The sequence below is a fragment of the Photinus pyralis genome, unplaced genomic scaffold, assembly GCF_008802855.1.
Source record: "Photinus pyralis isolate 1611_PpyrPB1 unplaced genomic scaffold, Ppyr1.3 Ppyr1.4_LG4, whole genome shotgun sequence".
Taxonomy (NCBI): domain Eukaryota; kingdom Metazoa; phylum Arthropoda; class Insecta; order Coleoptera; family Lampyridae; genus Photinus; species Photinus pyralis.
Genome location: NW_022170511.1, coordinates 28500716 through 28512059, shown reverse-complemented (window position 1 = coordinate 28512059; position 11344 = coordinate 28500716). Strand labels below are relative to the sequence as shown.

The following is an 11344-nucleotide window of genomic DNA, read 5'->3' as shown; positions in this document are numbered from 1 at the left end:
TGATCAGCTGACGTTCTATGTTATTGTGCGTTTGGGTGGAAATTGTTTTTAAATTGTGACAATTAAATTATTTATTATTGGTTTATAGAAAATGATTTTTTGTGCGTGTGTTATTTTTGCTTGAGTGTATACTGCCTATTTCCTGTGCATTTTTACGTGTTAACTGTTTCAAATACATTTAAGGACCTTTTTTATTGTAATAAGTGATTCAACATTTGTTTGTGAATAGTTTTGTTAAATATTAGATTAGGTATTAGCAATGGCAAGTTGTGCTGTAAATTGTTGTAAAAACAATCGAAAATTTCCTAAGATGGATAAAGAAATTACATTCCATAGGTAAGTATTAAGTAAATGTAGCATTTATACATTATAAATCAAAATTTGTATTCTTTCAGTTTCCCTAAAGGTGAACTACGAAAAGTGTGGTTAACACTACTTGGAAAAACAGATGAAAATTGGAAATGCAATCTAGATAATGTGTTTGACATGAAAACCTGGTTTAGTCATCCTTCTGCAACTAATAAAGTATATTGTGTATTAGATGCATGTCATATGCTGAAATTGATCAGAAATAATTGGTCAAACTTAGACACGATTAAAAATCCTGATGGAGATCTTGTAAGGTGGGTGTATGTCAAGGAATTGTATAAATTACAAGAAGCAGAGGGATTACATGTTGCGAACAGGGCCGGATTAACTGTGTATGCGCCCCTAGGCAAAACCCTACTGGCGCCCCCCTCCCCCTCTTTTCCTAGTAAGAATACAAAAAAGTTAATTAATTATAATGTGTTGTTTATTAAAAGAACAATACACTAAACTAAAATTCAAACTTAAATATTTTTGTGTAATTTTTTTACAGTAGGATTCTTTTATAGCTACCCTACAATGCAGCCTAATGGATGATATTATAATGCATTGTGAACAATAATTAGGAACCAAGCTAGAAATTTAAATTAAATATTTTTGCGTGATTTTTTACAACAGAATTCTTTTATAACATCACTTTTTACATACCCTCAGCACAGCAGCAAGAGCAACATCACCGACACCGTCGACATCAGCGTCCGTGGACTTAGAGGGAAAATAGGTGTTTAATTTGCGAACATGTTTTAGCTCTTCATCCAATCTATCTTTCTTCACCTTATCTAACTTTCTCCTTTTGGCTCCACTAAGTTTCGTATTCATTTCAATTTTTTAATTTTATGGGTTCTCGTTCGAATTGAATCGTTAAAAAATAAGCTTACAACTTCGTTGCATTTGTATATACGTGATATACCATATACGAAATAACGAGGAGAAATAAAAATCACATTCACACCTTTAGACGTAGATCGAAACAGAAATTAGAGGCAGAATGTAATGAATCATGAATGACTAATCAGACTAATGAGAAAATATCTCCGACTAACTAACTCATATATGGAATTATTAGTTGCCATTTGGTTGTACTTGTACTTTATGAATGGGATATGTTTTGTCTGTTATCTTATGCTTATCTGCAACTGCAAATTATTAACTGCGGTCGGCGCCTCGGCGGTGCTGTATGCTGACGGTGCACGGTGCTGTCGCCACACTACATAATAAGATAGGCTCAACAATTAGTTTTTTGTCTTATGTATAATGTAATTGTAATAGTGATACGTGACTGCTGGTGATAGAAAATTATCGCGTACACGTTCGGTGCGTGGTGTCGGTGCCCGGGCGCGGCGCCCCATTGATCCGTGCGCCCCTAGGCAATTGCCTAGTTTGCCTAGTGGATAATCCGGCCCTGGTTGCGAATAAATTAAAACGTGCCCACATGGAATAGTACAGACAAAAAATGAAAGTAAGCACTATGTTCTATGTTATGTGAAATTTAAATCTATATTAATTATTTTAGGTGCATTTAGCAGCACAAACATTAAGTAGGAGTGTGGCAGATGCCATCGAATATTTGAACACTCGTCATCCGGAAGAGTTTAAAGGGAGCGAAGCCACCGTTGACTTCATTAGAAAAATTAATGATCTTTTCGATTTGTTAAACTCCAGTGGTCCCCGAGCATCAGGGTTTAAGGCTCCCCTAAGATTATGTAATGAAGCTGTTTGGAGACCGTTTATTTTAAATACAGTTCATTACTTATTAAGGTGTACGGATGTTGGAGGCAGACCTTTACATATGACTCCTAAAAAAACGCCTTTCCTGGGGTTTGCAATTACCTCATTTTCCGTTTGTAGAATTTATGATTCCTTGGTAAAAGTAGAAAAACTTAAATACTTTTTAACCTACAAGGTATCACAGGATCACTTAGAAATATTTTTTTGCTCAATAAGGCAAGTATTAATCCTGGAAAGTAATACTTCATGTTTAATGTGAATCATTTTTCAGAAGTAAAAATGGATGGAACAATAACCCATCTTGCTTACAATTTATGCGAACAATGAGATTATTGCTCCACACCAAAATTGACCAGGGATCCGGGAATTGTAAAGTATTAGACGCCACCACTGTTCTTAGCGTACCAAGCACTGCCACACATTTGGAACAATCATTAGATGTACCTATCATTATACCGAAAATATAATTATGCTCTTGAGCCAAAAGAACAAATACTCGATCATGATTATGTGTGCAGTGAAACAATTGAATTAAGTGAAATCTTATCAAATGTTGTCACTTATATAAGTGGATATGTAATTAAGATGTTACAAAGGCGACATAAATGTGAAGAATGTGTGCTGGCATGTGAATCGCAGGAAGACATTAGAGAAGGTTCCTATTCTCTAATTTCCTTTAAAAACAGAGGTATACCTAGTTAGATTGTTGAAAAGTCCTTATTTAACTAATATTTCTTTAAATTGCAGGAGGCTTATATGTACCATCAATTGCAGTGGTGAAAATTTGCACAAAAGTAGAGGTGGCAATTAGAAATATCATGCATTCAACTGGAAACAAAATTCCAAATGAAAAAGGTTTCATGGAATATTTTGTCACCGCCATTGCACAAAAATTTTACCAAGAACTGTACACGTTATTTCCTAGTTTGCATGAGCATTTTTTAGAATTTAATATTTGTGACGAGAATCACGGATTTTTGCTTATCAAAAATATTATTTTTTCATATTGTAGAATAAGGTTTTTTAATTTGGCGAGAAAGTACACAGAAAAAATACAAGCGAACGTATGACGTTGTTTGTGGTCTTGACGCTTCAGTTCTTGGACTAATTATTAGCATTGTAGGTAGTTTCACAACTAGGGAATGTATCGATGCATTGTGATATAGGCAACACAATATACTTGTTCAACATGTTAGGAAACGCACAGGAACTTTTTGAAAGCACATTGTATGCAGTTTTTAACAAGCCCCCGTAGCATATACCTACTTAGAAGATGGCGACATTCATAATCTGACTATTGCGCATGTTGACACGCAATCTCCCCACATCTATATCTCTGTTAACACCTTTATTCATATTTCAAATTAGGGTTATGTAATTATTTGTAAATTCGTTGTTGAGCCCACCGCTCCTATACTAGATATAAATACAACTTTATTTGTTACGGTCAACTTGAGGAACTCTAGCCGATTTTCTTCTGTGAGGTATGTATGATAACGCTGCGGCAGTATGCACTTGAATGTCTCCTTTTCAACCATAATTCGATCTCCAAACTTGGTGCCGATCACACCGATATCAGTAATTGGGTATCGTATTTATTTCCGATTTCCAGATCTTTTGCATTTATGAATGGCTTACAATAGGTAGATGAGTTCAAGGAGGCGAAATCAAATTCTTCCATTATTATGAGCAGTAAATATCTGTAACAAATAAATAAGTGAAAAAATGAATAATCTAACTGCTACTTAACAAAATTAGTCATTAAAATCGTACTCACCAAATAACGCCGCAAACTAGTTCGCTCGAAGCACTGGCTGAGACGTTAACTGCACTCGGATTTTATTTCAATCTTTATCTAATCATAGCGGAAGCAACGTCCTGTCAGTGTTTCTAGAAATTTCTGAGCGGAAGCAGCATCGTGTCTTATCTACATCGAAATGTATTTAAGCTGACGCATTTCAATTAAGTCATTGCATTTGTATGTGCATGTGAGCAGATTGTCTCAACTGCTAATACTTCAAAGCAGAAATCCTCTTTTAAGCAGCGAATATCTGGTAAGAGTGTTTTATCTTAAAAGGCCTTGTGACCATAGCGAATCCTCATATAAATATGTTGATGCTTCTTCTCAATTTCAATGTTATTTAATACAATTATTTCAGCACGTTTTAAAAAAAAAATCATAATGGAAGATATCGATGAAGCTTTTGTTGATACTGTGTTTGCCAGTTTACCAGTTATTGATGGTCATCGTCAAACTCTCCGCATTTCTCAAGAAGAAGAAATTTTGCTGTCAGCAGGTCTAGTGCAATTCCAGTTTGTAAATACTACAGAAGGCGTTTCCAAATTAATCTATCACCATCAACCTAGGAGTATTGAAGACAATCAGCGCAATTGTAACATTAAACCAATTTAAATTACGATCATTTCAACATGAAAATTTATTCGGGTACATCCACTTACCTGAAAGTGTTTTAAAGTTTTTAAAACAATTATGGCAAGCAAGAACACTAAAAATTATCTGTGCAACCGAAATTTATGAAACGTTATCTAACAATCGTTTAGTTAATCGAATTGAACTGGATAAACAAAGTCTACGTATGTATCCTCAACTAGAATTGGAAAGTTTGCCGTATCATAGATTTTATAGACATGTAAATGTAGATCCTACAAAAATTGATTTGTTACAATACCAAACTTACCTTGATAGCTGTAGTTAAAATGGGTGTAATAAATAATATTCAAAGATTAAGTTTCAATGATTATTTAGAATGTTTAAGGAGCGGGATTACTAAAAGTGTCAGATTCCGACCGTATTTCAAAGAGATTGTGAGCTGCGTAATCGAATACGATGTACAAAACATTGGAATCAGCCATGGCAGCGCACCCACATCGATGGCCCAGCGCCGTTAATGATTTATTGTAGAGATTGTATTATGGCGGAGCGTACACAAAAAACTTTGTAGCTTCATAATTTCTAGCATTCCCCCCATTCTAACAATACTTGAACTACTAAACGTTCATATCTCAAAGCCTCGCTTAGCTCCAGATGGTTAAAGCGGCAGATTCGTAATTCACGTATCGACGGTTCAAATCCTCGACGCAGCCTTTTTTTCAGACAAATATTTCACCAGCTATGACGCGTTTCCTGATCCAGAAACACCGGAAGCAAAACACACAAAATGTGACGTCACAAAATGGCCGACTCACGCGCTCCCATTGGCTCACACGTGACCACGTGACCGAAATACTCGATTCTCATTGGCGTGACGTCACTTCCTGATCTAGAAGTCTCTTTGCTCATCTACTCCCGATAAATTAAGACTCAAGATATATTTGAATTAACTTTATTAAAAAATAAATCTTGCAAATTAATAAATATATACACTTTTAAAAACTAGACATTTATTAACAGGAAGACCAATTTTTTATCAATGGAAAATTCTATATCAGAGACACTAGGGATAGTATTTCAATCAAGATGCATTGTACTAATAGGTATGTCATCAAATAAATAAGTATTGATTTTGTAATGTAGATTGTGGGTTTTTCAATTTAAATGTGATACAAACAGTTTTATGAATTACTTTTGTCTATATTTAGTACCACTGAAATCATATCTAAATTAATTTGAGTTGTTCATTCATATTTCAGTTAAACCTATTCAACAGTTCATGTTCATGCAAGCATATATTCACATAGGATGTTTTCCCATCATATAAGTTTAACTGCAAAATGAAAGACTGATGCTAAACTTTTAAATAACTAACTGAAGGAATACTGTAAAATGCAACTTTATTGATTTGGCGCAATAAAAATGTCTTCCTAAAAATTAGAAAGCATAATGAATATGGATACAAATTTGTAGTGTAAAAATAAGAGGTGTTTGAAATCACAGATTAGGTATAATTCAAATGTAATATGTAATAAAATTAAAATTCATACAACAAAAAAACTGACCAAACATTTTACACTGTACTTAACCAAGTACGATATCTTTCAATTATTTTATAATATCTATTTATAGTTTTTGTGAACAGTTTCCAACATGACAAATATTCAAACATTTCGTACCAAGTTAAACACAATGAGCAATAGACAGGTATATAAATGTTATACGCATTATCACAATGAGCAAGTTAGACAGATATGTCAAATACAACATACAGAACATTTACAGATTCAATATAAAATTCAATAGAAACATGAAGGCATATAATAAAGAAGAAACTAAGAGGAATTACTTAAACAGTGTTAAGCTGTAAGCAATGATATGTAGGAAGGATTACAAAATCAGTCATGGTGATTTGACACACTGTTCGTTAGAGGTGAAGCATGTTTCAAGGCATGTGCCACACTGCCATTTGCAATGGAATTTGAAATACCAGGAACAGTTTTGGATGTCAATCGAGGCACTAATGTCAACGCCAACAATGCTAAGATATGAAGGCACAGGTACATATGTCTGAAACAAACAGTTTTTTATTATCTTGTTCATCTTTCAACTGAGCAATGCACAATGTCAATTTCTTTACTCGTGCACAAAACCAAATTTTAAACTTTCCACTAGGTTTACTATGGCTAAAAGAAACACCTGTAAATTTTCCCATGAAATCACAATAGGTAAATACTAACGTTAGAATGTACTGTACATCAAGAAGATTTTTTTACAACATTGCTACATGTTGGAAATCCATGTTTGCATGTGACATTTATTCATTATTTAACGCTTTGTTGTTTGCTTGTCTAATTATCAGTTTTTGTTTGACAATTTTATTCTTACATTATATTGATTGAGGAAAAGACATGGATGGTTTCAAGTGGGAGGGGTAACGATTTTTATAGACAGACCATGCTTGTATTCGTTAATTCATTTCCATGCACTTCAGAAAAGGGGAACGAAATAATGAATGTCATATGTAATAGAACCTAAAAATAGAAACATGTCATGGGAAATATCAATAATTGGACAAGGAAACAGTAAAAGGAGATGAATAAACGCCATTATGTTCCGCACATGCGCAAATTTATTTCATAGTATGTCTAAATTCACTTCTAGAAGTGTCTCAGAAACGGAAACTTATTTGATATTATACTCAGTGTCTGCCAAACTGGGGGGTGCAAGGCTCTGTTAAGGGGGTGCAGATCCCCGATGTGTTTGAGGCAAATATTTACTTTTAAAATACGTACATTAGGAATTTTTCTGAAAAATTGCATCTGAACGATTCTTACACACAAATAGGAAGGTATCTACAATTCAGTAAATTCCCCTTTCTATTCTGAGGAAAGCACCAAGATTGCACAATGTTGCCAAATGATTTCATCCAGATTTATGATGGTGCTATAAAAGAAGATATCTCGAATGAACTATAAATGACCTCAAAAGCCATGGATGTTATGACATCCGAATTGAATGAAAAGCATAATATTTTATGGGTCATAACAATTTTTTTAGCACTGCCAGAAAGTTGAGTAAAATCACTAAGGTTTTTGGTATCTTTGAAAATAAATGGGCGCCAAAGCATTGTCAAAAATTACACTTTTCGGTTTTTTGGCCATAATTTCGCTATTGGTAGACCTAGAAGAAACTTTGAGAGGGAAAATTAATCACCATAAAATTCTCCATAACTTTTCCCATTTACCTAAGCGGATTTGTATCTCCCAGGGCCCCATAGTGAAAATCTATTTTTTAATCGTGATCGAGGGACGTGAGCAATTTTAGTTTTAAGAAAGGGGGCGCCATGGAAATACGTTTGGGAACCACTGCTCTACGGTCATGCCTATTACATAAATTAAAAACACAGGCTTCTAGCGCAGAGATCTTAACCCCACGAACGGACATAATTCGCGCACAAGTATAGGATATATTTTTCAAGAGTTTCAACAGTATTCCTATTGGAGATGACTTTTAAACACTTTTAACACAATAAATATCAAAACCACTTTAAGAAAGCCCTGAAACTTAAATAATGATTACAAATGCTCACCAGAAGAAATAGAATGGCGGACGTATATTATTTTTATACTTACAGGTATAATCTAATGCTGGGCCAGAATTCCAATACAACAAAAGTGAACGTAATGTATGCCATAGCCAAACGTGTCACTAAGAAGGTAATTACGTCATAAATAAATTTACTCTCAGTACTGTACAAAAAATAGTGTCTTAAACTTCGTCTCATCTGAAAATATAAAATTAGTTTCAAAAATGGTAACATCACAAGACTAACTTACGGTTCTTGCAGCAAGTGTAAATAGTGCTCCACCTGCGAAAGTCAGGTAATAACCAGGATAAAATCCATGCCAAATGGCGGATAAAGCGTAAGTTAGGACTGTAGCATTCTTTACTCTTTCATACACAATAATACGTAACCAACGATTGGTCCCAATATTCCAGGCTTCTATACTTTCTCTTAAGCTGGTACTGAACTGAAATGAAAGCAGAGCTGTTGAAACATAAGTAGCCAAAATGTCATTTTGTCAAATTTTAGTCCTTATGCACAATCGGAAGATATCAACTGATCTAAACCAAATTAAAACACAATGTTTTTAGATCTGAAAATGTCACAAACCATTACATTATAAATCAAATCCGGTGCCAAGTAAACTCAATCCATCTAGATCGCGCCAGGTTGATCAGTGTACTTCAAGGTTAATAGAGAAAGTAGGTTGCCTCGTAACTTTCAGCCAATAAACGTTCAGTATTAAAATACGCGAATGACGTCACCCAGCATCCCATTTTGTCCACATCATAAAAATTAATTATTAACGCAACAACAACAGAGCAAGTTCAAAAAATGCAAAGTGGATCGAAATGGTACTTTACATGGATGTGCTGAAATCTTCCTGCATTGCATAGAAAGAAACATACTAGCGAAATATTAAACACACTTTATTCAAAATAGCTTACATTTCATCTTCACAGTCTTCGACCGGGAAATGCAAACTGCACAGTTCGGGGTTCAGGTGTCCCTTTCCACTGCACTTTATAACCCATTCATTTTGTAATACAGGAATTACCTTTTGGAAAAGCAAAAAACTGCCATTTGCTTTCGATTTGTTGGAGCTGCTGTTGCATATAAAAACGTCACAAAGATTTCCATCCGCATCTAATCCCTTTATATTGATACTTAAGTATCCAACAGTAAGTATTCAATCGAATTATAATAAGTATTCGTAATAGTCTTCAGCACTGTCTGACAATTACATAAGTACTTATACAGTTCAAATATAACTGTCAAAGTCAACGAAAATTTAAACACCAATCAAATGGGACCTCCGGATTCTCGATGACGCGTCTCTATAAAGTTACGAGGCAACCTACTCTCTCTACTAACCTTGAGTGTACTTCAAATTAATGTAATTTGATTAATTTAGGTTATGTTATGCACATAGTGTGGTTAATTAAATTCATAATTCAGTTATAGTATACAAGTTTTTTGCAGGGCGCCATACTGCCCGTACACCAGCAGTTATGATTTGGGGAGCGATATTTCTTGAGAATAGATGACTGTTGGCGCGGGACAAAAAGTGAGAGTATGCACCACAGAGTTGTAAATAGTACAGTGGCGACCAAGGTTACTAGAGAGAGGAGGTTGCCTCGTAACTTTAGAGAGACGCGTCATCGAGAATCCGGAGGTCCCATTTGATTGGTGTTTAAATTTTTGTTGACTTTGACTTAGTTTTCTAACTCAATAACTTTGACAGTTATATTTGAACTGTGTAAGTACTTAATTGTCAGACAGTGCTGAAGAATCTATTACGTATACTTATTATAATTCGATTGAATACTTACTGTTACCATTGGCCATGAACAATAGCAATAGACTAAAGATAAGAGCGCGCGTACATAGACACGTAAGTGACGTAGTTAATCACAAACGGTGACGATAACGAACAATCGATTACACTTTGTTTACAAATACCGCATTTATCACATACATATACAAACAATTTTACTAACAAAATGGAAGGTATATTGGAGAAAATCAGTACCCAATTAGATGAGTTAAATAAAAGAACGGGGCGCATCGAGGGTAAGATGGATGAGTGTCAACGCCAGCTTGTAGAAATAAAAAAGGAAAACGCGAATCTCAAACAAGAAAATGAGCAGCTCAAACGAATCCTAAAGCAGCAAAGTTCAAGAATGGACTACCTTGAGAAAGAAAGTAAAAGAAATAATTTGGTGGTGTATGGAATATCCGAAAAGGAAAATGAGACCGTTTGCAACTAAAAGAAACAACGCAGAAAATTTTAAGAGACATCGATATGAATACTACGACGGGAGAGACAGAAATACAACAAGTCTATAGAATAGGGGCAAAACATCTGAATAAAGTTAGGCCAGTATTCATCAAACTGGCCCAGTACGAAACCAAAATAGAAGTACTGAAAAAGGCGAAAAACCTAAAAGGTACAAACATATACATACACGAAGATTTTCCAAAACACGTATTAGAGGAGAGGAAAGTATTAGCAACCCATTTAAGAACAGCAAGAGAGTCCGGTCATCGCGCATACCTGAAATACAACAAGCTCATTGTCAACGGAGAGGAGTATGGCGTAGAAGACATCACAAGCGCAGATGAGCAAGAGGACGAAGTTAACGAAGTACGGAAAAAACCAAGAACGAGAACCATTAGTCAAAGGTCACCCCAACCCACGTATTCCAAGAAGGCGTCTAGTATGGGTTGCTTACCAAAAAACTAACAGGCATACAACAGATCAGAACAAAGACGACGACAAATGCGTGGAAAAGGACAGCAAAAGAAACAACACAGAACCATACAAAATCGGAAATATGGAAACTTGGTACTTGGAACATACGAGCAATTAATGGAAAAGAGCACGAGCTAATTGAAGAATTTGAGAAGGCGGAGTTAGATGTACTGGCAGTGTCCGAAACAAAAAAGAAGGGACAAGGAGTCGTAGAAATGGAAAATGGGCACATGCTAATCTATAGCGGAGTGGAAGAAAGTACGCGAGCCAAGGGAGGAGTGGGATGCATATTACACAGAAATTTGACGAAATTAGTACACAGATGGGAAGGGTGGTCTGAAAGAATATTGGAAATCGAGCTGAAAGACCAGAAAGGGCCAATAACCACAATCATCAGTGTATATGGTCCGAATGAAGACGAGAAAGCTGAAAAGAAAGATGAGTTCTGGGAAGAATTAAACAAAGTAACGGAAAATGCTAGAGGGAAGCTGTATATAGCTGGCGACTTCAACAGTAGGGTAGGCAAGAAAGACAG

The 11344-nt window shown here is 35.2% G+C and overlaps 1 protein-coding gene and 3 long non-coding RNA genes across 5 annotated transcripts; 2 read left to right on the top strand and 2 right to left on the bottom strand.

The window, feature by feature from the left end:
• The first annotated feature begins 207 nt into the window (after positions 1-207).
• On the top strand, positions 208-2304 carry LOC116169411. 2 transcript variants are annotated; one of them, XR_004144953.1, is made up of 3 exons: positions 208-336; positions 407-1825; positions 1880-2304. It is a non-coding gene; the product is annotated as an uncharacterized LOC116169411 (long non-coding RNA). The 2 variants fall into 2 exon arrangements; XR_004144954.1 differs by having other exon boundaries at positions 232-336; positions 396-1825.
• A 1354-nt stretch (positions 2305-3658) lies between these two features.
• Positions 3659-3973, bottom strand: LOC116169410. The gene is made up of 2 exons (XR_004144952.1): positions 3872-3973; positions 3659-3794 (listed from the first exon to the last, which is right to left on the bottom strand). It is a non-coding gene; the product is annotated as an uncharacterized LOC116169410 (long non-coding RNA).
• A 50-nt stretch (positions 3974-4023) lies between these two features.
• Positions 4024-4843, top strand: LOC116169409. Its single transcript, XR_004144951.1, has 2 exons — positions 4024-4148; positions 4254-4843. It is a non-coding gene; the product is annotated as an uncharacterized LOC116169409 (long non-coding RNA).
• A 579-nt stretch (positions 4844-5422) lies between these two features.
• Positions 5423-9910, bottom strand: LOC116168129 (lysophospholipid acyltransferase 2-like). The gene is made up of 5 exons (XM_031483801.1): positions 9887-9910; positions 9112-9207; positions 8326-8520; positions 8122-8273; positions 5423-6556 (listed from the first exon to the last, which is right to left on the bottom strand). The coding sequence occupies exons 1-5, from the start codon at positions 9893-9895 to the stop codon at positions 6385-6387; spliced, it is 624 nt and encodes a 207-aa protein (XP_031339661.1). The 5' UTR covers positions 9896-9910; the 3' UTR covers positions 5423-6384.
• Positions 9911-11344: the final 1434 nt, after the last annotated feature.

What these genes read in the sequence shown, in the direction of transcription:
- LOC116168129 (XM_031483801.1), bottom strand. An exon ending in TTACACTTGCTGCAAGAACC is followed by an intron (nt 8,274 to 8,325) that starts GTAAGTTAGTCT and finishes TTATATTTTCAG; the next exon opens with ATGAGACGAAGTTTAAGACA. An exon ending in CCCAGCATTAGATTATACCT is followed by an intron (nt 6,557 to 8,121) that starts GTAAGTATAAAA and finishes TGTTTGTTTCAG; the next exon opens with ACATATGTACCTGTGCCTTC.